At 50.0% G+C, this 24,171-nt stretch overlaps 2 protein-coding genes across 4 annotated transcripts; one reads left to right on the plus strand and one right to left on the minus strand.

Annotated features, from left to right (window-relative positions):
• Positions 1 to 396: 396 nt before the first annotated feature.
• Positions 397 to 12,428, plus strand: CEACAM18 (CEA cell adhesion molecule 18). Its single transcript, XM_055370249.1, is given in 6 exon segments — positions 397 to 448; positions 2,079 to 2,426; positions 3,138 to 3,410; positions 4,762 to 5,041; positions 6,796 to 6,931; positions 12,363 to 12,428. Coding segments are annotated over 6 exon segments (1,155 nt in total).
• Positions 12,429 to 13,002: 574 nt separating this feature from the next.
• SIGLEC12 (sialic acid binding Ig like lectin 12) lies at positions 13,003 to 23,551 on the minus strand. Of its 3 annotated transcripts, XM_019014930.4 has the most exons (8): positions 23,125 to 23,551; positions 21,733 to 22,113; positions 21,251 to 21,529; positions 20,983 to 21,030; positions 19,808 to 20,077; positions 19,139 to 19,235; positions 18,670 to 18,766; positions 13,003 to 13,604 (listed from the first exon to the last, which is right to left on the minus strand). In XM_019014930.4, exons 1-8 carry the CDS (start codon positions 23,549 to 23,551, stop codon positions 13,416 to 13,418), a joined length of 1,788 nt encoding a protein of 595 aa, XP_018870475.2. In that variant the 3' UTR covers positions 13,003 to 13,415. The 3 variants fall into 3 exon arrangements, with proteins under 3 accessions (XP_018870475.2, XP_063557644.1, XP_063557645.1); XM_063701574.1 differs by lacking the exon at positions 21,733 to 22,113 and having other exon boundaries at positions 13,226 to 13,604; positions 19,139 to 19,225; positions 19,816 to 20,077; XM_063701575.1 differs by lacking the exons at positions 21,251 to 21,529; positions 21,733 to 22,113 and having other exon boundaries at positions 13,226 to 13,604.
• Between the last annotated feature and the right edge of the window lie 620 nt (positions 23,552 to 24,171).

Consider the following 24,171-nt stretch of genomic DNA (forward strand, 5'->3'; position numbering starts at 1 on the left):
AAATGGAAACAGGACATACAGTTGAGGAGTTTGATGTCCTATCTTTGAGGCGCTTGGCTGTATTTTCTGGTTTTCCTTGTTTTCCCAACAGTGAGCCTGTGTTTTTCCGTTTTTTCATGACCAGAGAAAAAAATGTAAATTATTATAAAAATAAGTAAATAAATAATGAACTAAAGGCAACATAAAGCCATAAAGATAAGGTCGGGCTCTCAAGAGCCGTCTTCCCCAGGCCCCACCCCTGCTGGTCAGAGTCCACCCTGGGGAGGAAAGGCCGCCCTGAAGGCTGGGAGACGAGGCCGGCAGCCTCTGTGCCAGGAGACACAGGTCTTGGAGGGAGCAGAGGAGGCGGCTGTGTCTCTGGAGGGACCCCTCCTCCTGGAGGACCCCAGGCAGCTCATGGACCTTTCCAGACCCAGATGGAGCCTGTGGAGGAGGGTCTTCCTCATGGGTAAGAGATGCTGGATGCTGGATGAGCTTCCCAGGACTGAGGGAAGGGCAGCTAGGAGCAACGTGGTGGTGAGGGGGCTGGGACCATCCCCATCCAGGGGCACATCAAGAAATTCCCAGAGCAGGGGTCGGGGAGAGGAGAAGGGGCAGGACCCTCAGCACAACTTTCATGAGCTCACACACATGGGCACACTTTGCCTCTAGACACACCCCTTCACAGACCCACACATGTGGTGTTACACACACACACACACGCACACGCACACACACGCGCACACACACACACAGAGAGAGAAACTGTATTTCTATCTACACCCAGGAATCAGGAGCTTGGACCTTCACCCTCACCTCCCTGCACTCACCTCCCACTGGGTGCCCCAATCTGCCCCATCCCCTCCCCCACCTCTCAGGCCAGATTCCTTCCCAGCCCCTCACCTTTGCCCAGGACCTTCTATGCCCCCTACAAGCACAACTGTCCTGCTTTACCACGTGTACTGTCCTTGAACAGGTCCAGCGTGTCCATACGTGAGGCCTAGAGCCGGGGTCTCAGGCATCTCTGCCTCCTCCACATAGCCCAGGCTTGGGGTTCACAGGGCAGTGGACAACTGCCCATGTCATATGTGGTAACAGGCTGCCGCCTCCATTCACACCCACTCCAGTGAATTTAGATGCAAAATCAAAGACATGTAGAAGTTCTCAGGGGACTATTTCTCACCCAGACAATTATTACTGAGCTCCCCCTGTGTCCAGCCTGTGCTTGGGGGTGCTGGGGACTCAGTGGTGACTGAGACAGGGCAGTCCTGCCCTCCTGGAGCCCACAGTCCAGGGCAAGATATAGATATGTGACTAGACTCTGAGGACCCCCAGAGGTCATGGCTGGGATGGGGGGAGCCCAGGAGGAGCTGGGGGAGCCCAGAGCGGACACCTGACCCAGGCTGGGGTGGAGGAGACATCCAAGCTGAGACCTGAGTGATGAATAGAAGTGAGTCAGCAAGGAGAGTGCAGATGGAGAGGAGGGAGAAGGAGTCCCTGCCGGGAATGGGGAACAGCGTGTGCGAAGCCTGGAGTTAGGAGAAGGCGTGGTGCACCAAGAAAGCTATGTAGAGGCCTGGGGCATACAGTGTGGCAGTCATGTCTTCTGATAAATAACTACAGGAATAAATGAGTAAAAGGTGCATAGTGGGGACAGGATGGGGTAGGTGTGCTCCACAAGGAGGCTCGATGAGTCACGAACACCAGCTGTGGCTGACAGTGTTTCATATACCCACCTAAGAGTTTGGACTTTATCCTAAGAGCACTGGGGAGCCACAGAAGGTGTTTGAGCAGAGGAGAACAGGGTCGCAACTTGGGCTTATTAACGTTTACATAATTGTGATGTGAAGATGGATTGCAGGCTGTGTGGCTAGCGAGGAGGGCCTGGGAGAAGATAAGGGTAAAATGGACCACGGCAGGGGCTGAGGGGAGGCATAGGAGGGGACAAGCTGGGGACTCTACCAGGAGCCAGAAACTCTTGCCTGGTTCACCAGCGTTTCTGGGAATCGTTCCCGGATGGTGTCTTTTTTCCTTGTCTTCTCAGCCAGTCTGAATCTCTTTGTGAATTTCTCTGTGTCTTTTTTCCTTGTCTTCTTCAGCCAGTCTGCTGGCCTGTGGGATCTGCCAGGCCTCTGGCCAAATCTTCATCACCCAAACCCTGGGGATCAAGGGATATCGGACTGTCCTGGCCCTGGATAACGTCCCTGAGGATGTTCAGGAATACAGCTGGTACTGGGGTGCAAACGACAGCGCAGGAAACATGATTATCAGCCACAAACCGCCCAGTGCCCAGCAGCCTGGGCCCATGTACACTGGCAGGGAGAGAGTGAACAGAGAAGGCAGCCTGCTGATCAGGCCGACTGCATTAAATGACACGGGAAACTACACTGTTCGGGTGGTTGCAGGCAATGAGACCCAAAGAGCAACCGGCTGGCTGGAGGTTCTAGGTGGGTTAGCAGGTGCTCTGTTTCCCGACCCCCAAGGAGAGCTAGATGTGACACATTTGAGAGAAGGACAGTATACAGAGCATGACACCGGGAGTGGAAATCACGGAGCCGCCCTGGAATCTTGTGTACCATGGACAGCTCCTGGGGGATCTGAGGGCTAGTGGAGGAGAGGGCGGAGTTCGAAGACAAGCAGTCCTGTATTTGACAGTGGCTGCAAATACATACTGCAAGACCCTGGCCCATTTGTGTTCCTTCTGTGTTCTTCAGTTTCCTCATCTGTAGAGTGGGGAGGAACCCACCATTGTGGTTTGTCGTAGCGTTGGAGGGAGTATTCGTAAAGTGAATGGGACTCAAATAATGGAGTAGTATTGTGTAGCCAAATGCCACCTCTCACTCAGAACCTCTCATGTCTCCTGGATGAGGGTCCTGGTTTGGGGGATCAGAAACAATGATTAGGCCACATGTTTATGCCAAGAGCTCACCATTATGGCAGCAGACAGCACGGCAGTGGCTCAGGAAAGGCCCACACCTTGGCAGCCTCATTGCCCTGTGCCTACTCCTCTGCCCTTCTCAGCTCCCTTGCCAGGATGCCAGATCTTATCTTACGGCTCTTGGCTTCTCTCCAACATGCCCAGAAGTCCCCTGGAGAGGAGCAGAGCCTGGGGAAGCAGACCCCGCTTGTAATTTTTTTCTCTTTCCTGCTTCACCCAGAGTTGGGAAGCAATCCGGGCATCTCCGTCAATGCCAGCTCCCTGGTGGAGAACATGGATTCTGTGGCTGCCGACTGCCACACAAATGTCACCAACATCACGTGGTATGTGAACGACGTGCCTACCTCTAGTAGTGACCGGATGACAATTTCCCCGGATGGCAAGACCCTCGTCATCCTCAGGGTCAGCCGCCATGACAGAACAATTCAGTGCATGATAGAGAGTTTCCCAGAGATCTTTCAGAGAAGTGAACGCATCTCTCTGACTGTGGCCTCTGAGTGGTCTGGGCTCCTAGGACTGAAGCCAGGGCTGGTCTCAGGGCTTTCTAGGGATAGGAATATGTTAGGACAGGCTGAGCTGGAGAGAGGGGGCATCCTGGGCCAGCCTGCAGCCAGCTCACTCTGGATTGGAATCAGCTCAGGCTCCTGAGCCCTGTGAACTTGGGAGCTGCCCCTGCTACTCAGAAACGTGGTACACTCGAGTTTGAAATGAAGACGCCAGTCCCCACTTCTCAGATTAGAAATGGTCAGTGCGCCTTTGTTGAGGTCTGCTTTTGTGTAAAGAGGGGACTACTTAATACCATTGTTTCTTAAATTGATGTTCAATTATTAAGTTTTCAAGCCCCTCGAGCCTGGAAATTCTGCTCATTAATTTCTTTCTTCTTTTCTACTAAATTTAGTATAGTCCCTGTCACTCTCTTTCACTGAAACTGAACAGGCTATGCTCCCTTAAACAGAGAGCTTTATTTAAAGACTCAATTATGCATTCCATACATTCTTTTTTCTTTATAGCCCTTTAGCTGCCTACCGGGGCAAGTTCAGCACCCAGGAAGACTTCCACAAATTCTCAGACAGCTCTTGGAAATCGAATACGCTGAACTTATAAATACACTAACACTTAGATTTTTCCCCAGTATTCCAGGACTGCTCACAGAGTTTAATAAACTCTTCCACATCTTCCAACTGAAAAACATAATCACACATCTAAAATCACTTTCACGTCTCCTGGAACTACTCCAGCGGTCTGTCAGATTTCCTAAAGTGCAGGCTACGGCACCCATCCTGTAGAAGGTGGGGTTGAGGGGTGAACAATTTCTGACCTCCATACAGCTGTTAACAGGTCACAGGCTTGGAACCAAGACCCAGGATCCAGAGGCTGCAGCTGCTCAGGGCAGTTGCTCCCAGGCCCTGAGACTGGCTCAATCCTTCTGTGTCAGTTGGAGTCATAAAGTCCTAATCCTCTCCTCCGAGCCTCATTGCTTTCCACCTATAAAATGGATCAATGGTGGAACCAGTCACATGGGTTGTTCTGGGAATTCCACAAATGTGGGGACAGGCACAGAGCTTAGAACAGTGCCTGGCACACAGCAGGCTCCATGTGTTTGCTTTTACTCCACCAATTTTATTACGATGTAAATGGCACCATGGGCCTGGCCTCTAGTAGTTCCTTAATCATAGAAGATGCTCTTATGGTTATTGTTGTTGGCACAGCTGCCTTGCCTGGGGCAGGTCTAGGGGTTAGCCCGAGGTGCACAGTGGGGAACCTCCTGGCTGGAGGAGGACTTCATGAGACGGGACGCCGAGAGGTCAGAAACATAGCCTGGGCCTCCTACCCTGTCTCTACAGATGGGCGCGACTATGTGCTGCTGAGGAGCAATCCTGATGATTTCAACGGCATTGTGACAGCTGAGATCGGCTCCCAAGTGGAAATGGAGTGTATCTGCTATTCCTTCCTGGATCTCAAGTACCACTGGATCCACAATGGCTCCCTCCTGAACTTCTCAGATGCAAAGATGAACCTCTCGAGTCTTGCCTGGGAGCAGATGGGCCGTTAGCGATGCACTGTGGAGAACCCCGTGACACAGCTGATCATGTACATGGACGTCAGGATCCAGGCCCCCCGTGAGTGCAGCAGCTCCCGTCCAGGCTCATGCTCTGCACATCTCCCTGCCTCCATGCCCTGCTAGGCAGTGCCCACTCTCAGGAGTGCCACCTCCACCCTGCCATGACATGCTCGCAACCTCTGGGTGAAATCTCCCAGTTCTCTGAGGTCTGGGTCCAAAGCTGCCTCCTCTGTGAATCCTCTGGAGTCCTCAGATCAGAGTCAGGGTGACTCCCAGGGGGATAAGAGTAGCAGACATTGGCTGAGCACTTACTATGTGCCCGCCTTTGTTCTAACCTGTGTGACTCTCACCATTTCTCCATGGAGTAAGTGAATGCGATTAGCATCACCTCCATTTGACAGGTGAGAAAACTGAGCCCCATGGAGTTTGAGTGCTTATTCAAGGCTCTATTGCTCCGTAACCCGTGGAAGAGGTGGAATTCAAGCCCAGGCAGGCATAGCCTATGCCCTCAACTGCTCCCCTCAGCTGCTTCAAGATGAGGAATTAGAAAGACGCAGGGACGGGGTGGGTGGACAGGGAGTAGAGATTTGGCATGGCCATGGCATCAGAAACTTGGCTTGGGAGTGAATTTGTAAATGGGGAAAGCATCTTCTTAGCAACCATGCATCCAATCTTCTGCATCAAGGAGAGAGACTGATGTGCTCAGGGAGACAGCAGAGGAGTGCGGCAGGTAAATGCAGGGGCTCTACAGCCCAAGGTTCTGGGTCCAAATCCCCATTCTGCTGCTGCCTATCTCCATGAACCTGGCACAAGCAGCTCCATCGTTCCGAGACTCCGTTTCCTCAACTGTAGTGAAAGGATAAGAATCCCTTCAGGGAAAGGGTGCTGTGAGAATAAAATGAAACTGTGCAAGAAAGTACAGGAGACATTACAGGATGTGGTCTCCAGACTTTACTTCAGCCACACTACTTCCTAAGCACCTACTATGCACCAGACACGATGTGTGCATGCAGCCCTCCAAGTCATTGATTCACGTTTTTCTCTTCCCCTGGACTACAAGCTTCAGGAGGGCAGAAGCTGGGGAAGCTTTTTTTTTTTTTTTTTAACAGAGTCTCGCTCTGTTGCCCAGGCTGGATGCAGTGGCGCAATCTCTGCTCACTGCAACCTGCACCTCCCGGACTCAAGTGATTCTCCTGCCTCAGCCTCTTGAGTAGCTGAGATTACAGGCACACGCCACTGTGCCCAGCTAATTTTTGTGTTTTTACAAAATAGAGTAGAGATGGGGTTTCACCATGTTGCCCAGGCTGGTCTTGAACTCTTGACCTCAGGTGATCCACCCTGGGCGAGCTTTCTGTTTTCCATTTGTCCTCAGTGCTTGGCACAGTGTGTAGCACATAGTTGGTGCTCAGTGAACATTTATGCAATGAGTTAATGACCCTGTGTCACACACCCTTCTCCTGGTCACTGTCTCTCCCCTTATGGATGAGTTAATGACGCTGTGTCGCACACCCCCCTTCCAGTCACTGTCTCTCCCCTTATGAGGGTTTATTCTTCTCTATTCACTTATGGTTGCTTGCAGTGTGAGACATCTCTTTGCCTAATTGTCCACTGTCCACTTCCCAGCTAGAATGTCAAGCCCATGGGTACAGGGAGTTTGTTTTGTTGGCTGCTGAATCCCTCGTACCTGGAACAGTGCTTTGCTGATAATAGATGTTGACAAATCTTTGAAGAACGGATATGTGGGTGGGTGAAGAGATGAGTGAATGCATGAATGGGTCAATCGTGGTCCTGACCCCCAGGTGTCCTCTTCCTTCAGGGATTTTACCTGTTGTCCACAGAGATTTCTACATCTCAGTATCCATGGTGATGTTCCTCATCATGCTGACAGTGCTGGGTGGCGTCTACCTCTGTGGAGTCCTGATCCATGCTCTGATCAACCACTACTCAATCAGGTGCCCTCATTGCTCTGGGACAAGGGTGGGATGTTGGCTGGGGGCTGGGACTCAGGAGCCAGCCCTGCCTCCAGAGGGGAAGCAGAGCCAGAGGGGGAGGGATAAGCCAGGAACTGGGTTGTCAGGGATCATCTGGGGCAGACAGATCAGCCCCCAGGACCTGAAGCTGATGGGAGCAAGAGAGGGTTTAGAGTCAGCAATGGTTCTAAATAGCTGTGGGGTTTCTTCTAGCAACTTCCCTTCTCTTTGTGTTTATAAGGGATATTAAGGTTTACCTAGAGGGACAGGTAAAAAAATGAGAGGTCTGCATGTCAATTCCTGGTACATAGTCATCCTTTGCTACCAAGTGAAGTTGGGGAAACAGGTACCAGCGGTGAACTATGCAGGGAGAAGAGATTGGGCGGTGGGATGGTTAAGGTCTGGGTTCAAACCCCAGCTCTGCTACCTGTAGGCTAGGTTACCTTGGGTAGGTCACTTCTCCTCATAGCTCATCCTCAGTGCAGCTGAAGAATGAAAGGAGCAACTCCTGCCTGAAGGGTGATGTGGGGATTAGAGACACGTCTTGGAGGAAAAGGGGACTTGCAGCATTCTCAGCATAGAGTAGACCAGAGTTTCTCAACCTCAGCACTATCAGCATTGGGACCATAATTCTCTGATGGGGAAGAGGAGGTAGTAAGTCTGTCCTGTGCATTGTGGGACATTTAGCTGCATAACTGGCCTTTTTCCATTAGATGCTGGTAGTAACAACCACCACCACCCCAGTTCAGAAAACCAAAAATGTCTCTAGACACTATGAAGATCACACGGGAGGCAACTTCGCCCTGGTTGAGAGTCAGTGGAGTAGATGTTAGAAAGTGCAGTGATGCTTGGGAGGATGGTGACGTTAATGATGGAGATAATGGTACCAATGGTGATGGTGGTGATTATAGTGGGAATGGCAATGATGATGTAGATGAATAGTGGAAATGGCATTATTGTGATGGTGATGATAGTAATAGTGGTGATGATGATGGTGGTGATGATGATGATGACAAAGATGATGCTAGTGTTGCTAGTGATGGTGACGTTGGTAGTGATGATGATGACGACAATGGTGATGATGATGGCCATAATGGTGACATAGTACTATGGTGATGATGATGGTGATGGTGGTGCTAATGATGGCGGTAACAAATGCAGTGCTGATGGTGATGATTACGATGAAGCACAATGCCTATATTTTTCTGTGAGCTCTGGGGTGACAGGCAGGCCTCTGAGCCTTAAAAACAATCCTAGACCAAGGGTGCAGCTGGGTCAGCAGGTTGCATCATTGTGCCCAGGAGGAAGCTGTTTCTTAGGGGATTTTCCAGGGTCAGGGACCGCATCTCCTTCCTACTAAGACTGCAGTACGAGCAGCAGATGGAACTACTTGAGCCCCCTGGTAGGAAGGAGAGCCCTCATCTCTTGGGGCCAGTCTCCTTCATCTGAGATCAACATGCCTAGTGACAGCTCAGTCCTCAAGGACTCTCACATATGCCTAGGTGTCCTGCAGAACAAAAGTTTTGTTTATTGAGCTAATTTTCTTTTTTCTTTTTCTTTCTTTCTTTTTTTTTTTTTTTTATATGGAGTCTCGCTCTGTCGCCCAGGCTGGAGTGCAGTGGCGCGATCTCAGCTCACTGCAAGCTCCGCCTCCCAGGTTCATGCCATTCTCTTGCCTCAGCCTCCCAAGTAGCCAGGACTACAGGCGCCCGCCACCACACCCGGCTAATTTTTTTTTATTTTTTTTAGTAGAGATGGGGTTTCACCGTGTTAGCCAGGATGGTCTTGATCTCCTGACCTCGTGATCCACCTGCCTCAGCATCCCAAAGTGCTGGGATTACAGGTGTGAGCCACCGCGCCTGGCCTTATTGAGCTAATTTTCATCTAAAATTTTAAACTAAATGAAAATGTAATTGAAATATAAACTGTGAGATCAAAATTATATTGAAAGTTCATCTAATTGAGAGATAAAACATTAAGTAAGATTTAGTACCTGTTTCATTTAATATTAAATTGAATTTAAACTGTGAAGAAATGGCCAGGCATGGTAGCTCATGCCTGTAATCCCAACATTTTGGGAGGCTGAGGCAAGCAGATTACTTGAGCCCAGGAGTTCAAGACCAGCCTGGGCAACGTGGTGAAACCTCATCTCTACAAAAAATACAAAAGTTAGCCTGGAGTGGTGGAGTGCTTCTGGAGTTCCAGCTACTCAGGAGGCTGAGGTGGGAGGATCTCTTGAGCCCGAGAGGCAGAGGCTCAGTGAGCCGAGATCGTGCCACTGCACTCCAGCCTGGGCAACAGACACCCTGTATAAAAAATAAATAAATAGGCCAGGCACAGTGGCTCCCGCCTGTAATCCCAGCATGTTAGGAGGCCAAGGCGGGCGGATCATCAGGTCAGGAGTTTGAGACCAGCCTGGCCAACATAGTGAAATCCTGTCTCTACTAAAAATAGAAAAAATTAGCCAACTGTGGTGGCAGTCACCTGTAATCCCAGTTACTTGGGAGGCTGAGGCAGGAGAATCACTTGAACCTGGGAGATGCAGGTTGCAGTGAGTCGAGATCACACCGTGGCACCTCAGCCTGGGCGACAGTGCGAGACTCCGTCTCAAAAATAAATAAGTAAATAATCTGTGAAGAAAAGGCCTGTAACATGAATTAACCAATATGGTAGCCACTAGTCATATGTGACTAAGTTTAAAATGAATTAAAATTAAATAAGTAAAAAATCCAGCTCCTCAGTCACACCAGCTCGTGGCTATGAGATTGGACGGTGCCAATATAGACCATTTCATCATTGCCAAAAGATCTACTGGACAGCACTGCTGTAAACCAATTATGTAGAATGTTCTTAAAGAGTAAAAACAAAACCAAACAAAACCAGAAAAAGTAGAAAGAGACAACCACTAGTCCCTCCTCTGTCCCTCACCCCAACCCCAGGAACTATGCTGCATGGGAAGAGAAGAGAGCTCGAGGTGGAAACAGAATTCTCATATTCAGGAAAGAGCAGAGAAAAGGGGATTGCAAAAGCAGATGGAGAGAGTGGCCATGACATAGTGGGGAGGGGCTCAGGTCAAGGGCAGAAACAGAATGATATGATGGTATTAATAATAATCTCTGAGATTTTATGATGTGCTTACTGTGTACCAACCCTTGTTCCAAGGTATTTACTAGTAAGAGCTTACTTTATCCCCATAGGAGATATCCCTGTGAGGTTGGGACCAGTATTAGTTCCATTTTACACATGGCAAGTAAAGCACAGACAAGCTGACTCCCTGCTATCTCACTGTATGGTCAATGTTGTAGGCTCCTTTGCTAAGGGACCATGTAATAATCATAAGTAGGCTCGATATCTAAATACAAGACCTTGCCTGGGAGGTCAGCGAGGTCTTGGAAATGCAGGGTTGTTGGCTAGTCTTCAAGAGAGGTCTCAAGACAAAAGGTCTCAGAGAATTCAGCTGAGAAGGGGTGGGCCCCTGCCTTAGGGTGGGCTCCTCCCTGGGGGAAGGCCCCTCCTGGACCTGGAACCACATTCTTCAGAAGGGTTGCAGAAGGTGCCAGAGTTTGGAGTGGGGCAGGGAACTCCTGTGGACAGGGCTCCAGAATCCCTCCTCATTCCCCTAAGAGCAGGGCCATTTCTGTTTTACGGAATGGATTCCATCCAGGGGTGCATTTTTGCTTTTGTGGGCCCTCCTCTAGAAAAATATTAAAAATTATATTTTACGACTCTCTTGCTATAAACATGTATAAAATATAGGGTGGGTTGTATTCAGTTTTTTTCTTCTGATTTTAGAAGAAATTGAAACATTTTTGTGATCCCTAAAAGTATAATGGGCCTTAGTGCCTCTGTCCATAATGATCCTGCTTCCACTCGAATTTCTTCAGACGAAAAGTTTCCAGGGGTTTCTATCCTTGTGTTCAAAGCCATTGATGGAGACTGAATGAGGGACAAATGAATGAGTCACTGAGGTTGACTTAATGTCAACCTCATCATCCAATGTGAAATTTTGGATGATGAGGTTGACATTAAGTCAACCTCAGTGACTCATTCATTTGTCTCTCATTCAGTTTCTCGGTCCCCCCACATTTCACCAAGCTCCTGGCTTTATTCTTGGGCCTCTGATGAACAAAAGATGAACAAACTGCTTTCCCTGCCCCCAGTAATATCACAGCTACCATGATCTAGCCCCCTCGTTTCAGCTCCCCTTCTCCCTCCCCCAAAGATCACCCTGGAGTTACTCATATTTTAATCATGATTGGATCTGGATACCACCCAAAAGGCACAGGAGTGGCATTTCCTAGAATAAATGGTGGGGCAAGAGGGAGCTGAGGAGACACACAGCATACGTGTATGCGTTTTCACTATGTTATCTAAAGATTTTAGAAGATACATCTTAAATTATATTAATATTTAGATACTGAGCCTATTTATGATTATTATATGGTCCCTTCACCAAGGAGCCTACAACGTCGACCATACAGTGAGATAGCAGGCAATCGGCCTGACTGTGCTTTACTTGCCATGTGTGAAATGGGACTAACACTGGTCCAAACCTCACAGGGATATCTCCTATGGGGATAAAGTAAGCTCTTAGTAGTAAATACCTTGGAAGAAGGGTTGGTACACAGTAAGCACTTCATAAAATCTCAGATATTATTATTAATGCCATCATATTATTCAATGTGCAATTCTAAACCGATTGTGATAAACTCAAGAAAGTTCAAGGGTATTCCAAAGAGTGTATCTGAATCACCTCATCTTCCACCACCTGGAAGAAGCCCCCTGGCCTGGCAGAACCACCTCCACGCCACTGTCCCATTCCTTTCAAAGGCGCCATGGTCTCCATGGTCTGGGGCCTCCCCTCCGATATGAGAGCAGGGGTCTGGAATCAGAGAAGCCAGTTTGGGAATATTGGCCTCTGTTATGTTCTGGCTGTGTGACCTGGGGCAAGTGACATCACCTCTCTGGACCCTCATTTCTTCATCTGCAAATGGGTTAAAATATCTGTCTTGCTTGGCTGTTGGGAGGGTTAAAGATAACCCTGTCATAAGCTATAGTGCCTGGCATATAATTGGTATGAAGTAAATTACTATTATTACCTCCATCATTGTTGTGATCCCTCATAATTAGGCCAGCAGTGCCAACTCCTTCCTCAGCTTCACCCGGCCTCTTTCTTCCCACACAATGGCATCTTCCTCCAGTGCCCTCGGAAATCTTTAAAAGCATGGCGATGTTGAGGACTCTCGGTGCAGAGGTGAAGCCCTCAGACCATCTCCTCCATAGGGTCCCACATGAGGAGGACTTAGGCTTGGACTTGGTGGGAAGTTGGGCCCCTTCACCTCTCTCTACCCAGGACTCTCCCATGTTTCTTAGGGACCTGAGATGTGGCTTCTTCCCTGATTTCTCCCCATAGGACAAATCGGGCTCCATGAGTGTCCACCCCAGACCTGAGGACAAGACCAGAAGGGCAAGCAGGTGAGGAGAGGGTGATGGAGAAGGGCTGGGGGTCCCCATAGGGCCAGCGAGGCTGAAAACGGTCCAGGGTCTCTTTGGAGGGTACTGGCAAGAGAGGGACCCAGCCCAGTCACACGGAAGCCTGGAGATGGAGGTTCCAGTAGGAGGTCTGCAGACCCCACCCGGGACCTGAAGATGATGTCGTGGGTAGCGTGGCCATTGGGCGCTTCATCCGCCAATCAGAGCTGGTCAGTGGGTTGCAGGTCGGGGTGGGCCATGCGCAAAGCTGGGCTCTAATTCCAAGCACCTCCTCCCTCAGCTCCGGCGCTTCCAGCTTCTCAGAGTTCTTCACCCATGGAATCAACAGCGATGCTGTAAACTTATGGCCAAGGGGTGCCAATCAGTGGTTGTTCCACTCAGTGCCGAATGAGAGAAGAGACCTTAGAATCAGGCAGGGATTAAATTTCAGCCCTGCCCTGAGTACCTGAGCGACCTGAACGCAGCCCCAGTGAGGCTCCCTCACCTGGATGCACCGTGGAACCATCGTCAGCATGATTAGCACATCCGTCAGCTCAAATATTTAATTTTTTTTTTTTTTTGGTGACAACATTTAAACTCCTCTCTTTTAGCCATTTTGAAATATTCAATACATTATTCTGTTACTTGAAACAACACGGATGAACCTAGAGAACATTATGTTGAGTGAAATAAGCCAGGTACAGAGAGACAAACACTCTACGATCTCACTATATTTGGAACCTAAAATAGTCGACCTCAGAGAAGTAGAGAAGAGAATGGTGGGTACCAGAGGCCGGGGCGGGGAGTGTGGACCGATTGGATGGAGAAAGGGAGAGTTTGGTCATCAGGCACACATTTTCAGTTAGACAGGAGCAATAAGCTCTGATGTCCTGTTGCACAGCATGGAGGGCTGTTAATTCTAAAGGAATCAGCCTCGGGCTTCTTTGCTGGAGGGGTCGTGAGCCCTCAAACAGGCCTGAGTCTCTGCAGTTTCTCACTTGGGGATGTTGATCTCGGAGTACTCATAGCCGATGGCCTCCTGTTCCTGGGGGTACTGAGGCCTCGCTTTGTGGAAGCTGAGGGATGCATACTGGATCTCTCCTTCCTCTGGGGAGGGGGTGGCCAGGGCTGGCGGAGCATGGTGTGGGGGGCTGTCATCTGCCGGGGATTCAATCAGGGGTCCCTGAATGGAGGAAGAGAAGGGAGTCAGTGCAGAGCAGTGGGGCCAGCATGCACCAGAGAGCATCCAGGAAGGAGGCCCGGGAGTTCCTTCCTCCATTCATCCCATGTGCACTTTGCTGAAATCTCTTTAATACATTCCTCTAATGTTTAATACTCAATTATCACCTTATTTGGTGTTTACTAATCTCATTAACTTCCAACAACAATTCCATAGTAAGATATTATTATTGTCTCCATTTTATAAATTTGAAAACTGAGGTATAAATGGTTAAGTACCCTGCACAAACTCCCTCTTATACCGGGACCCAATCCAGTCAGTTCCTTCTGACCCCAAAGCCTGGAGTCCTGCTGAGGCCTCCTGTGTGTGAGTTCCTAGGCTGGGTGCTGGATGGACTGTGGTGGACACGGTAGGCATAGGCTCTGACCCCCTGCATCTCACTCTTTAACTGAAGGAGGTGGCAATAAATGACTGCCAAACAAATGAATATCTATGTGTGAATTATGATAAGATGGGCAGGAAGAGGGCAAGTGAGAGAGAATTACAGGGCCTTGATTCAGACGTGGCACCTGCCCTTGAGAAGCTCACAGTTTGGTGGTGTGGGGAAGACAAGTCAATAAAATAAATTATTTCCCTCTTATAGGAAGAATAATGACCCCTTCAAAATGTCCATGCCCTAATCCCCTGGAACCTGTTGATCTGTTACCTTACATGGCTAAAGGGGCTTTACAGATGGAATTAGGTTAAGGATATTGAGATGGGGAAATTATCCTGGATTACTTGGGTGGGCCCAGTGGAATCACAGGGGTCCTTACAAGTAGTGAAAGGAGGAGGGCATAGAGAGATTGGAAGATGTCAGGCTGCTTGACTTGCAGACAGAGGGAGGGTCCTGAGCCAAGGAATGCAGGTGCCTCTAGAAGCTGGAAAAGGTGAGAAAGCGCATCCTCCCCTGGATCTTCCAGAAGGAACTGGCCCTGCCTGTCAATGCCTTGATTTTAGCCCAGTGACACCCATTTTGGGCCTGTGACCTTCAGAACTTTAAGTTAATCCATGTATGTTGTTTGAAGCCAGGAAATGTATGGCAATTTGTCACAGCAGCCACAAGAAACTAATACAGACTCACACGGTGGAGAGTGACAGAGGCTGCCTGGGAGGCTCCTCCTTCATCTCTGAACTTCCCTGCTGCTCCCCTGCACAGCAGATGCTCCATGGAACTGTTTGTGATCTCACTCCCCCATTCTGTCTTGATTACTCAAATTAACATTCACACACACACACCACATCTCAGCACTGCTGTTATCAAGGTCACCATGACCACTGCTTGGCCGAGTCCGAATGTCCGTCTTGCAGTCGTCTCCTTCTTGGACTTCGCAGCAGCCGAGGACCCAGCTGCTCACCTTCCCTACACAGAAGCCCCTCTTGACTTAACTACAGGACATCGTGCTTTCTGGCTCCATCTCACCTTCTTGGCAGCCCTTTTGCCAGATGCTCCACATCTCCGCGACCCTAAATATCAGAGCAGCCCTGAGCTCTTCTTGACTTTTGCTTTGCAATCTCATCCACTGTGTTGTCTTCATGCCATCAATAGGCTGACGACTTCCAAATTTACACCCAGCCCTCTCCCCTCTGCTGACTGTAGTCCTTGATCCAATAGTATACTTCAAACCCACACATCTTGTCGAAAGGCACACAAAATGCAACCTATTCTATCTGAACTCCTCCTTTTTTCCCCCAGATCTCTTTTTTTGCACAATCTTTTCTGCCTCAGTGACAGATCCCTCCATTCTACCCATGGCTTGGGGCAAAAATCTGGAAGTCTTCTTGCTCCCTCTCTGTCATTCACATTGTACACCCAATCTATTGGCAATTCTCATAAGTCTAACTTCAGAATTTACCCATAAGACAGCCATGTCCACCACCACTGCCATCTTGGTTCCAGCCAGCACCACTTCCTGCCTGAGATGTTCATCAGCTTCCTCTCTATCTTCTCTGCTCTGTCTTTCCTCTACCACACACAGTCTCTTCTGCACACAAAGGCCAGAGGGATCCCATGAAAATGAAAGTTAATCATGGTCTCTTGCACAAAACTCTCCAAATGCTCACAGTGCCCTGTGCAGCCAGACACGATTCACACACAGGCTCAACTTCTCCAAAGTCATTTCCTGTTCTTGGCCTTGCTTCCCTCTGTCTAATCACACAGACGTCCTTGTGGATCCTCTCACTGGTCCCTCCTGTGCCTGAGCCTCACCCTGTTCTTCCCTCTGTCTGGAATGCTCTTCAATCTCACAGTCAGTGTCAGATCTGAGCCTCCTTCATTCCTGTGCTCAAACATCACTAACAGAAACACAAGTCATCCTACAGAATGGTAGAAAATATTTTCAAGCCATACACCTGAAAAAAGTTTTAATATCCAGAATATATAAAAAAAACTCTTAGAACTCAACAGCAGAGAAACAACACAGTTTCAAAAATAGGCTTAAACTCTGATAGACTTTCTCTAAAGGTGATATACAAATCAAAAGAAGCATATGAAAACATCACTAATTATTAGAAAATGCAAATCAAAGCCTTAATGAGATATCACCTCACACGCATTAGGATGGCCACTGTCAAAAACAAACGAAAACCAAAAAGTAACAAGCGTTGGTGAGGATGTGGAGAAATGGGAACCCTTGTGTGACATTTGTGGGAATGTAAAATAGTGTAGCCACTGTGGAAAACAGCATGGCAGTTCCTTAAGATATTAAAAAACAGAATAATCTTAGAGTCCAGAAACCGTACTTGTGGATATACACCCAAAAGAATTAAAAGCAGGATATAGTATTGAAAAGATATTTGCATGCCCATGCTCACGGCAGCATTATTCACAATAACCAAGAGGTGGAAGCAACCCAAGTGTACATCAACAGATAAATGGATAAAGAAAATGCGGTAAACATACACACAATGCAATATTAATTACCCTTTAAAAAGAAGGAAATCTTGTCACACCTTACAATGTGGGTGAACCTTGAGGATATTTGTTAAGTAAATCATCCAGTCACAAGATGAGCAATACTGTATGATTTCACTTATATGAGGTATCTAGAATAGTAAAGTTCATAGGAAAATAAAGTAAAATTGGTGGTTTCCAGTGGCTGCAGGAGGATGAAGAGGATGGGAGGGAAAGGGCGGAGTTATTGTTCAACGAATGTGGAGTTTCAGTTTTGCAAGATAAAAGGGTTCTAGAGATCTAGCACAACCATAAACTTAATAAAGTTTAGGTGGTAAATTTTATGTTATGTGTTATTTTCCACCATAGATGGTTGGATGGATGGATGGATGGATGGATGGATGGATGGATGGAAGGGTGGGTGGGTGGATGGATGGATGGATGGATGGATGGATGGATGGATGGATGGATGGACGGACGGGTGGGTGGGTGGATGGATGGATGGATGGATGGATGGATGGATGGATGGATGGACGGGTGGGTGGGTGGATGGATGGATGGATGGATGGATGGATGGATGGATGGATGGATGGACTGGTGGGTGGGTGGGTGGATGGATGGATGGATGGATGGATGGATGGATGGACGGACGGACGGGTGGGTGGGTGGATGGATGGATGGATGAATGGACTGACGGGTGGGTGGGTGGTTGGATGGATGGATGGACGGACGGACAGATGGACGGATGGATGGATGGATGGATGAATGGTTGGATGAATAAACAAAAATAAACCCACAAGCCTTCTCCTTGGAACTTCCTATTTCTTCTACATTGCATTTTCCCTTAAGTATATATCTATCTTTATATTTTATTCATTTGTTGTTTTATTAGTTTTGATTAGTTGATTGGTTTGGCCATATCCCTCTGTATAGAATTAAACTTCGACAAGCCCAAGACTTTTAAATGTTTTCCACAGATGGGTCGCTGGCATCTTCTCTTAGGAGATGCTCTATAACTTTTCCTGAATGAATTAATGAATGAAGGGATGGATGTTACTCTGCTACTCGAAACCTTCCACAGGCTTCCAGTCACATTCAATACAATCAATAAATGATGAGTGTAATATTTATATCAGGGCATGAAGGATGAATAGGAATCAGGGAGTGGGGAGAAAGAAGCATCTGAGGAGGAGGAACAGCCAATGTGAAGATGTAGAGACACAAATAACCTTGTTGGTGATGACACTGGAGTCCAGCGTTGATGGAGCATGGAGCAGAGGCAGGAGTGGCTGGAGGCGGGGCTGGGATTGGGGCAAAGCCAGGGAGGCCCTTACCCAGAGCACAAAATTAAAAGGGTGCCCCAAATCTCAGCAATGAAGATAAATACAATTTTAACACAATTTTAAAAAATCAAAATTAATATAAAAAGTCCATGGAAAGCCTGGGCGCGGTGGCTCACGCCTGTAATCCCAGCACTTTGGGAAGCCGAGGCAGGCGATCACCTGAGGTTGGGAGTTTGAGACCAGCCTGACCAACATGGAGAAACTCCGTCTCTACTAAAAATACAAAATTAGCCAGGCATGGTGGCTCATGTCTGTAATCCCAGCTACTCGAGAGGCTGAGGCAGAATTACTTGAACCCGGGAGGTGGAGGTTGTGGTGAGCTGAGATGGCACCATCGCACTTCAGCCTGGGCAACAAGATCAAAACTCCGTCTCAAAATAAATAAATAAATAAATAAAAATAAAAACAAAAAATTCCTAGAGAACAAAGATTTAAATAAACCCAGATTAGTGACAGTGCTCTGCTGAGCCAAATGGAACTTGAAGCAAAAGCTATTCAACATGCAGAGGAACCGGACAGTGATGGCTGCGGAACTGTCCCTCCAGGCCGGGAAGGGGAGGCAAGAGGTAGGGAGGTGAGGAGGTCCCAGACAGAGATCCAGAGGCTTCAGCAGTGAGAGGGGTCAGGATGGGATGGGGAGGGCAATGAAAGCTGTTCTTAGGAGGAAAAAGTGGACAGGACGTGATTTTTCGGCTGTAGGGGAAGAAAGGAAGGACAGTGAGGAAGTAATCCCCTTCCATGCCTGGCCTGGGAGAAAGCAGGGGAGAAGTGCTGTGATTCAATGCTCACTCACCTGAGAGGCTGAGCCCCTGACAGCGTTTGCGTCCTCCATGTCTGTATCCCCCACGCCCACTGCTGGCCTTGCCGATTGCTTCCTGCAGGACCTCACTCTGAGTGAAGAGACCAGAGAGCCTTTCAGTGTGGTTAGATCGGGGTGCAGTGGGCAGACCAACCCCTGCCCTGTATTTCCTATTGGGGAGCTGGAGGGGTAACTGAGGCGGGAGGGGAGTGGTCCCATTCCAGAGACCCCAATGTAGAAAACAGAGGCTCTTTTCTCCTGGGCAGTAGGGTCTGAGGTTTGCCACAGACATGGAGCTCCACAAACAAGGGTGCTCGTGAAATTCTTACCATGCACCCATGACCTCATTCTGGCCCTTGCTTCAAGCTCTTGACCCATCCAGGTCCTTCCAGGTCTGGCTTCAGGAATTTTGTTCCCAGCCTGCCCTCCCCCAAGGCTCTTCCTTCCCAGGGTCAATGCTCACACAACGAAGATGATGCAGAAGGACAGGAAGACCAGGGCTGTGGCTCCAGCTCCCCCGACCGCCCCTAGCGTCACTCCTGATATAGGCCTCATTTTGCCTGAGGATGGATTGGAGTTGTTTTGGGGTTTACCCTCCAAGAACTGGGCCTCTTCTCCTCCCACTGCCTGTAGGGCCCCAGACTTGGGTACCCCAGTTCCGCTTCCCGGACAGAAAGAACAAGGACGGAAGGGAACTTCTCCTGAGGTCACTGAGGCATGAGAGTGCTGGGTGCAGTCTGCCTTTATTTAAAATTTTGATTAGTGTTCACCATGGAATTATTTTACAATAATTTTTAATTTTCGAAAAGATAACCACATGGCAAGATTATTTCTCTTGCTTGCTGAGTTGTTTGATTTTTGGTTCTTAAATTGTGTGCCCAAAGTGAGTGCCTCACTTGCCTCACACTAGTCCAGGCACTGGAAAGCAAGGCCCTTGTATCCCCAAACACACTTGTCCAGGCCCCAGCTCCTCCCCTCCAAGATCAACTCCTCCCCTCTCCCCACCCCGCACTCACTGCTTGGCAGGAAGAGGACTGTGATGCTGTGGGTTGCAGGGAAATTCCAGGTCTCCCAGCTGGACCCTGAGGGTGGGACATGTGTGTTCTCCTCCTCCAGACCCTCCCCTACCCACCTGTGTACTCGTTTTGCAGGGAGAGGCTCAGGGAAATGTGCTGGGAGCCTAGAGGGTTCTGAGCTTGGCAGGTGAATTCCCCTTCATCCTTCACATGCACTCGAGGCAGCTCCAGCACCCCAAGGTTCGAGGACTGTGAGGGGCTCAGGGTCAGGCTCCCCCAGGTCCAGCTCAGCCTGGCAGGGGGATTGCTGTCGACAGCACAGACAAGGTGCAGGGACTGGCCCTCCAGGACTGAAAGGGCTGAGCCATTCCTCAAGGTTGTGGATGCTGTAGAGAAAGAGACAGAGGGGCAGAGAGAGACAAAGTGATCGAGGCAGGGAGGAAGGATACAGAAAGAGAGTGGTGAATGGAACAGACACTGATACGTGCTGAATTGTAGGGACATATGCATGTTCACTGCTCACTGTTGGGGATGTAAACTTGTCCATCTTTAATTAGAACAATTTCACTGTACCTTTCATAATCAGAAAGACATATGACGCTGCTATATTTTGCTTTTAGGACTTTATTCCATACACTTAGATATTCCTTGTGGGAGTAGATACAACATTATTCATTGCAGTGTTTGTGCTGTAGGATAAAATTAGTGCCGTGATCTTCCATTAGAAGATGACACAAAATTAGAGACTATTCAGACAGTGGAATGACACACAGCCCTAGAGGAGGGTGCAAACAGTCTCACTACTGACATCAAACCACCTCTGAGATCCTCCAGGTGCACAAACCAAGGCTCAGGACAGCCTGGACAGACCCTGGTCGATTCTGGGGACAGACTCTGCTGTGCATTATAAATTTTTGCCCATGTGACTATAGCATGTATCCAAAAGAATATAGCTCAGAACTATTGGTGAAAATAAAAAGATGAGGTAGGAGGCAATATTCAGGAGCTGGAAGATAAGAGGCCTCAAATCCTTGAGCTGCTGTGTGAATGTCCCTCTGCCCTTGCTGTGGGGCCAAAATAGGTGTGTGTGTGGAGGAGTTCAAGGGGAGTGAGGGGGTGATGAGAAGGTGCTCAGGTGGCCACAAGGCTGAGGATGAGGGAGGGGGGGCCCAGGTCTCACCCACAAAGGGGTCTCAGGTCACCAGGGTGAGTCCAGGATGAGGAGGGACCTGGCTCTCCCCTGAGTTGAAGGCTCTGCTCCTCCAGCCCCAGGGAGAGGATTCCATCTTACCTGTGCCATCTCCTTGGAAGACAGTCATGGTCAAGTTCTGAGGAGGATCTGGAACAGAAAGACAAGGAGATCCCATCACTTTGAGGACTGGGGACACTGACCCTGTCTCCCCAGGAGCCCCATAAATGGGGAAGGTGGAGCCAGCATCCTCCTGACTCCCAACTCCCAGCCAAGATTCCAGGACCCAGATCCTTGAGTCTGGGTCCCACATCCAACTGGCCTCAGGGAATCCCGATCAAAGACCCAGACGTCCTGGCCCAGAACTCACAGGATATGTTGAGTCGGACAGCCCTGGTCGTGGTCACGCCAGCCCCAGGCAAGGTCACCTGACAGGTGAGGCTGGTGCCATGGTCCTGGGGCTTTGGGATGAGGCTGAGCACCCAGGAACGAGTGATAGTGGGGTCCAGGGAGGACACGGAGGCCCCCATCCAGGTGATTGTGGGGGGCGTCCCCTGTTCACAGGCCCAGGGCACAGAGCAGGTCAGGTTCCTGGGGTGGCCAGACTCCAGGGTCCCCGGGATGGAGAAGGTGGGCATGTGAGTCAGGGCTGGTGATGAAAGGGAGACAGGCAAAATGAGGGTGTTGGGGTCTGAAGTGTGGTGCTGAGGAGGCTCAGGCTCTGGTCTTACTCCTCCCCTGAGCCAGACATGCTTCACCTCCAACTCCCTCCCAGGATGGGGGTCCCATCTCAGCCCTACCCTGTGGCCCTCAGGCCTTCCCCTCTGGCTGGTCCTAGAGCCAGAGATTTACCTGTCACATGCACAGAGAGCTTGTCATATATGTAGTTCCATTTCCTGCTTCCTCTCTCCACCTGGAAGTAGTACTTCCCTGAATCTCCCTTCCTGGCATCTCTGATGCTCAGGGAGCAGTTGTTGGTCTGTGGGCCCCCAAGGAGGAGGAATCGACCCTGGGTATCCTCTTGCACTTTTCCACCTGGGGTGTTTGTGGCCACTGGAATATCCCATGGTATATCGGCCCCTTCCTTGAACCACGATCCATAAACAGGGCTAGAGGCAGTCCAGTTGTAATGGGGGTAAAGGACACTGCAGGGCACAGAGACACACAGACCCTCCTGCACAGTCACCGACTCTGGCACCTCCAGCCTGTATCTTGACAGTAGGTCCTGGGACGCTGTGGAGAAACGAGGGTCAGCCCAGCCCCTACTGTCCCTCTCTTCATTTGCCCATAGCAGGGGCAGCAGCATCTCTGAGGCAGAGGCTTCCTGGGCTCCCTGTGTGAGCAGAGAAGGGGGAGGGAGAGGAGGGGCAGGGCTGTGGGACCCACAGGGAGCTGGAGAGGAGCTGGAGACCTCAGCCCTGCATGGAAGAGAAACTGCAAACCCACACGCTATAGGAACTCGTTCCCTCTGCACAGAGTGAAGGAAACCCTAAAGCTCAGAGACCCTAGAGACCCACCCAGGGAGGAGCAGAGACCGTGTCCCACCTCCCACCTCCGGGCTTCCCTGAAGCACCAGGGCCTGCACCAGACATGTGGGTCCTGCCCTCCATGCCTCTGGACCATTGTGGAGGTCCCTCCTGTCTTTTGAGCATTTAAATGTGGATCTCCGAGGACCTCAGGGCATGAGAGATGGAGGGGCCATGAGCTGAGTCTCCCTGCCCAGGCTCAGGTACCTCTGCTGCCCTTCGTTTGCACCAGGAAGTGCTTCCTCCCTGGCCTGGCCTGAGAGAGACATGGGGTTGTGTAGACCTAAGGCTCTCAACTGGGGAGGACTTAACCCCCCAGGACGTTTGACAATGTGTGGAGATAGTTGTTATTGTCTCACTGCATGGGTGGGGTGGGTGCTTCTGGCATCTGGTGGGGAGAGGCCTGGGATGCTGCTAAACCCCTGCCATGCCTAGGACAGGCCCCAAAACAAGCAGTCATAAGGCCCTACATGCCACAATGCCAGTGTCAGAGCAGGGTGAGGATGTCAGGCCTGTGGGTCAGGGCTGGTGAAGGGAGGGGCTTGCAAGATCAGGAGGGGCATCCAAGGTGCGGTCTTGGGGAAGCTCAGGCTCTGGTCCAGCTCCTCGCCTGAGTCCATCACCCCCGGCCCCCTCCCAGGACATGTGTCCCATCCCAGCCGTGCCCTAAAGCTCCCATCACATTTGCCTTTGGCCTCTCTTGGAGCCTGTGCCTTACCTGTCACATTCACAGAGAGCTGGTCATATTTATAATTCCATTTCATATTTCCTCTCTCTACACGAAAGACGTATGTCCCTGCATCACTCTCTCTGGTGTCTCTGATGCTCAGGGTACAATCCTTGTTCTGTGGGTCCCCAAGGAGGTGGAATCGGTCCCGAGTCTCCTCCTGCACTGCTCGAGCTGGGTTGTTTGTGGCCACTGGAACGTTCCGGCTTACGTGGTCCCCTGCCCGGAACCAGTAGCCATGAACTGGATCGGAGTCAGTCCAGCCATTTTGGGGGTAGGAGAAGGAGCAAAGCACAGAGACACACAGGCCCTCCTGCACCGTCACGGACTTCTGCATCGTCAGCAGGTAATCCTTCTGTTCCTTAGCCCCCACTCTCCCACAGAGCAGGGGTGGCAGCAGTAGCAGCACCAGTAGCATGTGTCGGGTTGGAGGTGCCAGGGTTGCTGAGGTAAGTCTGTTTCTCAGGGTTCTTCTCTCAGGAACTGAGAACTCAAGATTTCGAGGAAGCCCCACAGGAAGTTGGGGGTGAGGTCTGAACGGTGACCTCACAGGAGGAACTTCACACACAGACGCTGTCAGGGCCGGGTCACCCCTGGAAGATCCACCGTCCACTACCCCGTCCACTCCTGGGGACCCTGAGGCCAGAGAGGATGAAAGACTCACCCAGATTCCCACCCGATGCAGGGCCCACCCCGCCCACTGCCTCCCTCTCAGTGCCCTTCCCCTTGGGTGATATTTTCCATAAGGTGAAAATGAGTCCCATATGGCCAGACCTATGAAGTACAGGCTGTGGATGTCTCTCTGTAGGTCAGAGGTGACACTAAGATATAAGAGATGGGGGTGCAGGTGGGATGAGCAGGCAACCTCTCCTTCCTCCCTCAGCGGCCATGAGGCGGAGTTCAACACAGCAGAGCTAGACACTGTCCCCAAAGAGTCACTGTGTAGTGGGGAGACACTGAGGCTCCTGATATCTGAGCTCTCCATGGCAGGAGCTTCAGTGGGGGTACCAGGCAGGGTGTGGTCGCTCTCCCCTATGT

This window comes from Gorilla gorilla, chromosome 20 (genome assembly GCF_029281585.2).
Source record: "Gorilla gorilla gorilla isolate KB3781 chromosome 20, NHGRI_mGorGor1-v2.1_pri, whole genome shotgun sequence".
NCBI classification, from domain to species: Eukaryota; Metazoa; Chordata; class Mammalia; order Primates; family Hominidae; genus Gorilla; species Gorilla gorilla.